The sequence below is a fragment of the Hemiscyllium ocellatum genome, chromosome 8 (assembly GCF_020745735.1).
Source record: "Hemiscyllium ocellatum isolate sHemOce1 chromosome 8, sHemOce1.pat.X.cur, whole genome shotgun sequence".
NCBI lineage: Eukaryota > Metazoa > Chordata > Chondrichthyes > Orectolobiformes > Hemiscylliidae > Hemiscyllium > Hemiscyllium ocellatum.
In genome coordinates, this window is record NC_083408.1 from 87,561,812 (window position 1) to 87,567,811 (window position 6,000).

The 6,000-nt window shown below is 39.6% G+C and overlaps 1 protein-coding gene across 2 annotated transcripts in view; it reads left to right on the top strand.

The window, feature by feature from the left end:
• mnat1 (MNAT1 component of CDK activating kinase) overlaps window positions 1–4,688 on the top strand; it is a 175,055-nt gene extending 170,367 nt beyond the window's left edge. For both annotated transcript variants that reach the window (XM_060828526.1, XM_060828527.1), the window contains exon 8: window positions 4,073–4,688. In XM_060828526.1, coding sequence (XP_060684509.1) covers window positions 4,073–4,193 — 121 coding nt within the window. In that variant the 3' untranslated portion in view covers window positions 4,194–4,688. The remainder of the gene's footprint in view (window positions 1–4,072) is intronic.
• Window positions 4,689–6,000: the final 1,312 nt, after the last annotated feature.

The following is a 6,000-nucleotide window of genomic DNA, read 5'->3' on the forward strand; positions in this document are numbered from 1 at the left end:
GACACATCTGGATAGCAGTAACAGGATAGGTCAGAGTCAGTATGGATTTATAATGGGGAAATCATGTTTGACTAATCTTCTGGAATTTTTTGAGGATGTAACTGAAGATGGACAAGGGAGATACAGTGGATGTAGCATACCTGGACTTTCAGAAAGCATTTGATAAAGTCCCACATAGGAGATTAGTGAGCAAAACTAGAGTGTATGGTATTTGGGGATGGATTGAAAATTGGTTGGCTGACAGGAAACAAAGAGTAGTGATATTCGGCTCCCTTTCAGAATGGCAGGCGGTGACCAGTGGTGTGCCGTAGGGATCAGTGCTGGACCGCAGCTTTTTACAATGTACATTAATGATATAGATGAAGGTATTAGAAGTAATATTAGCAATTTTGCTGATGACACAAAGCTGGGTGGCAGGGTGAAATGTGAGGAGGATGTTTGGAGAATACAGGGTAACCTGGACAGGCTAGGTGAGTGAACGAATGCTCGGCAGATGCAGTTCAATATGGATAAATGTGTGGTTATCCACTTTGGTTTCAAGAACAGGAAGGCAGATTACTACCTAAATGGAGTCAAGTTAGGTAAAGGGGCGGTGCAATGAGATCTAGGTGTTCTTGTACATCAGTCAATGAAAGCAAGCATGCAGGTACAGCAGGCAGTGAAGAAAGCTAATAGCATGCTGGCCTTCCTAACAAGAGGAATTGAGTATAGAAGCAAAGAGGTTCTTCTGCAGCTGTACAGGGCCCTGGTGAGACCGCACCTGGAATATTGTGTGCAGTTTTGGTCTCCAAATTTGAGGAAAGACATTCTGACTATTGAGGGAGTGCAGCGTAGGTTCACGAGGTCAATTCCCAGAATGGCGGGACTAGCTTACGCTGAAAGACTGGAGCGACTGGGCTTGTACACGCTTGAGTTTAGAAGACTGAGAGAGGATCTGATTGAGACATATAAGATTATTAAAGGATTGGACACTATGGAGGCAGGAAACATGTTTCTGCTGATGGGTGAGTGCCGAACCAGAAAACAGAGTTTAAAATAAGGGGTAGGCTACTTAGAACAGAGTTGAGGAGAAACCTCTTAACCCAGAGAGTGGTGGGTGTGTGGAATGCTCTGCCCACGAAGGCTGTGGAGGTCAAGTCTCTGGATACTTTCAAGAAAGAGTTGGACAGAGCTCTTAAGGATAGTGGTATCAAGGATTATGGGGATAAGGCAGAAACAGGATACTGATTGAGGATGATCAGCCATGATCATAATGAATGGTGATACTGGCTGGAAGGGCAGAATGGCCTACTCCTGCACCTATTGTCTATTGTCTAATACAATCCCAATAAGGTGATCATCCCATTCTTATTTCTCAGTTCCACCTAAATAACTTCCCTGGATGTATTTCCAGGAATATCCTTCCTCAGTACAGCTGTAATGGTATCCCTTATCAAAAACCCACTCCCCCTCCTCTCTTGCCTCCCTTTCTGTCCTTGCTGTAGCATTTGTAACCTGGAACATTAAGCTGCCAGTCCTGTCCATCCCTGAGCCATGTTTATGTAATTGCTATGACATCCCAGTCCCATGTTCCGAACCATGCCCTGAGTTCATCTGCCTTTCCTCTTAGGCCTCTTGCATTGAAATAAATGCAGTTTAATTTATCAGTCCTACCTTGTTCTCTGCTTTGTCCCTGCCTGCCCTGACTGTTTGACTTGCTTCTGTTCTCAACTGTACCAGTCTCAGATTGATCTCTTTCCTCACTATCTCCCTCGGTCCCACCCCCTACCTTTCTAGTTGAAATCCTCCAAAGCAACTCCATCAAATCTCCCTGCCAGTATATTAGTCCCCTTCCAATTTAGGTGCAATCCGTCCTTCTTGTACAGGTGACTTCTACCTCAGAAGAGATTCCAATGATCCAAAAATGTGAAGCCTTCTCCCATATATCAGCTTCTCAGCCATGCAATTCTATCCTCTATTCCTGCCCTCACTAGTTCATAGCACCAAGAGTAATCCAGATATTAGTACTCTTGCGGACCTCCTTTTTAAATTCCTGCCTAACTCTCTGTAATCTCCCTTCAGAATTTCAACCTTTTCCCTTCCTATGACATTGGTTCCAATGTGTACAATGACTTCCTGCTGGCCCTTTCCCCTTTGAGATCATTCTGCACCCTCTCTGAGACATCCTTGATACTGGCACCAGGGAAGGAACACACCATTCAGATTTTTCATTACTGGTCACAGAAATGTCTGTCTATACCTCGGACTGGAGAGTCCCCTAACACAAATGACCTCTTGGAACCCAACGTACTCCTCATTGCATTAGAAGCAGTCTCAATACCAGAAACTTGACTGTTTGTTCTACATTCCCCTAAGAATCCATCACCTCCTACATTTTGCAAAGCAGCATACTTGTTTGAAATCGGGATAGCCATAGAAAACTCCTGCACTACCTGCCTACCTCTCTTCTTTCCTGGAGTTAGCCAATCTGTGTGACTGTATCTGCCACTTTTTCCCCCTCCTATAACTGCAATCCATTATATTCCCTTGCTCTTGTAAATTCCTTATTGCCTCCAACTGACTCTCCAACCGATCCATTTGATCTGACAGGTTTCATAACCAACGGCATTTATTGCAGATATAATCCTCAGTTACATATAAACTCTCCCTAAACTCCCACATCTGACAAGAAGAGCGTATCACCCTTCTAAAGGCCCGTTCACATATTCCTTTTATTTTCCTATTCCACACTTTAGAATACTTTTACAAAGAAATGCAGAGGACTTTTCCAGATTCCTGCCCCATCACTTAAGTATCATGGCAAAAAACAGATTTTCTAGCCATTATCTGCTAAAAGTGGAGACAGTATTACACAGTTTATCCTTCAAAACACTTTCACCAAAGGATTTGTCAAGTACAAAATGCTACTGTTAAGTTAGAAATTATTTATCTCTTCCAATCTATTTATTAAGCGATAATTACTTCTCGCTCCTCTTTATCTTAAAATTTAGAAATTCATAATTCTCCCTAAGTTGCATTAACTTCATATTTTACCACTTCACTTAAGTCTCTCAGAAATCACCTACTGCCTCCTTTAGTTTGGAGATGTCCCCTTCCTTTTGCTTCATCATCAAATTTTAATAATCAGTCAATGTAGCATTCAACTACCAACATGCAATTAATCTGGAAAGCATCCATTTACTTTCTCCATGACATCTCCACTACCCATGAAGTTACATTTTCTTGAATGCTGTCTGTCTTAATGTTTTCAACAAGCCTCTCATGCAGCACCTTAACAAATACCTTCTGAAATTCAGTATTTATCACCACAATTGGATTATCCAAACACTGATTTATTCTTAAGAAATAAAGTAGTAAAGAAAAATCTGCCCAATTGAATTTCATTCTTGCTGCTTGATTAGTCCATGTCTTTGTAAGTTTTCAATAAATTCATCTCATATTATGGACTCTTTACGTTGCCAGCAGCAAAGTAAGACTAAGTATTTTCCTGGCATATCCCCAAGTGGAGGCAATTGTTAGGAAAATTCCTGTTTTAAATTTTTTATTGGCCATCGGTATTCCTGAATACTTGTTGCTCTTTTAAGGAGTGTTTATATCGCTTATTTCATACAGATTTACTAAAAATGTTGTAGTGCAATTATATAATGTGGATTGCACAACTAGAGTCTAAAATTGGAATTGGTCTGAGGCTACCTGAATAAGTTAGCTATCTTTTCAGTTCAGTGCCAAGTTATTTAGTGGTAAAAGTTCAACATCTGGGATGAAAACTTTGTGAGTAGTAACTGACTGTTCATTGATATTGCCAACAGCTGGATGCCAATAAATAGAGTGGGTAATATTAACTCCATATCATCCATTGCTACTGCTTTCACCATTGATATTGATGTGCAACCGAAAGTTGAAGTGTTAACTGTTAATAGTAATTAATTTCCAATCTATACAGCTTTCAAATAACCTAACAATTTAATTATGTGAAAATGTTTATGATTTTCTTTTAAATTTATTATTCTTTTATTAATCTAATATAAAGTGTGCAAATTAATTTCTCAAAACTCTCTCCCCTTTTTTTAAGGTACCTGAACCATGTACGTACTGCTACATCCCAGGATCTTGCTGGAGGCTACACCTCTTCACTTGCATGTTATCGTGCCCTGCAAGATGCATTTAGTGGACTTTTCTGGCAGTCAAGCTAGCATGATGAACAGCAGGATTCTCAAAGGTAGCCATTGGATTGTTACCAAGAACTTCAACAGCCATAAGGAAAACTAACAGCCATACCACAGCTGAATGGAAAATTGACTCACAGCCAGGGAAGTTGAATTTGGACAGCTGTTTGGAGACGGCAGCTGATAAACTCAAAGATTAGCATTTTCTATTTGCAAGCAGTGTGTTGGGATCCACTTACAGGAAGAAGGAGATGCAGGCGAAATACTTGTCACAGATGGTATGCATCGTTTAACAATACTTGAAGGTTGAGAAAGCATAAGTGTTCCTCAGCACAACCAAAGATGATATCCTTGGGCTCAGTAATGATGTTTGTATGGGGTAAAGCTAAAAACTCCTGTGCTGGTCCTGTCAAGTTGTCAAAATTTTCATTTAATTTGAATAAAATGTATTAATACCTTTTTACCTTCTGATTATTTTCATTCACTTCAAAATGAATTACAACAACTTTGGAAGAGAATATATATATGTGGAAGACTAAAATTTCCTTCATTTGTTTTATTGAAAGATCTTAAAATGTTAATCCCTTTATCATAAATGAGTTGAATTATCTTGCTTAAAAGTTTAAAATTATCTTGCTGCTCTTGTGCAGCGGTTTGAGATGTTGTTATTCATGGTTGTTCCATATCAATTATTTAAATAGATTTACCTGAAATGTTGTCCAAAGGAATTTAAGTTGCATTATTTTGTTTGGATGTGTTCAGCTCAGTTATGCTATTCACATCTTGAATGTTTGATTGAGTTGTAAAAGCTTATTATAGTTTGATCCTAAATGCACTGTGCATCTTTACATTGATTATAGTTGTCAACAGAAATCAGCTACTGCTGTTTTCCTAGGTTTGCTGATATTCCTGATCTGTCAAAAGCAAGTGCTGCAGATTTTACAAATTCTTAGCCTAGTTGCTGAGAGTTGGACTGAAGTTTTGTGCTGTTGCCGAATGGGAAAATGGAACAACTGCAAAATTAAATGTGCTTTTTGAATTAAAAAATCATTTTATTTTGTCCCAACAAAATGCCTCAGTCTTTAATATCCACTTTGGCATTATTGTGGCATTTTCCATATTTTACCTAATCAACATGTGCATTCAAGTGGCATTGACAGAGTCTAGGCAAGTATCTGATCAGTTTTTTGGCGTGATGGTGAGGGGTGTTGCAGCAGTGGTGGATGCAATTAAAACAGGAATGTTGATATCTGCTGCTGAGTGGAAGGGAAATGAAGGCTAGTTGTGGCATAGCCAAAAGCACAGAAGGGCAAATTAAAGTCTGGAAGTTGGGGGTGGGGTGTTGGTAGAGGCTGGGTAGAGACTAGAACTGCACCAGAAGACTGTGATGCAACAATAGAAAAAGGACGATCTGATTCTTAAAAGCTGCAATGTTGGAGTCATGTTGGCAAATAATGGTGAGAAAACAAAGGCTCATAAGCAGTAGTGAATTAATTTTCACAAAAGAAATGAACAGTCAGTAGGAAGCAATGTAGTACAAGTGGTCACTCTTTGACCCTCAGAACCAGCTCAGTGCCAAAACTTTTTAATAACCTTACAACAGGTAGTCACTAAAGAGTAGTGATAGGGTAGACTGGTTAGGAAGGTTAAATTACATGGGATCCATGGAAAGCTTGTCAATTGGATACACAATTGGCTTGATGGTAAGAGATAGTTTGATGGTAGAAGGTTTTTGGTCAGACTGGAGGCCTGTAACCAGCGGTGTGCCACAAGGATCGGTGCTGGGTCCACTGTTGTTCATCATTTATATAGATTTGGATGAGAAGATAGGCAT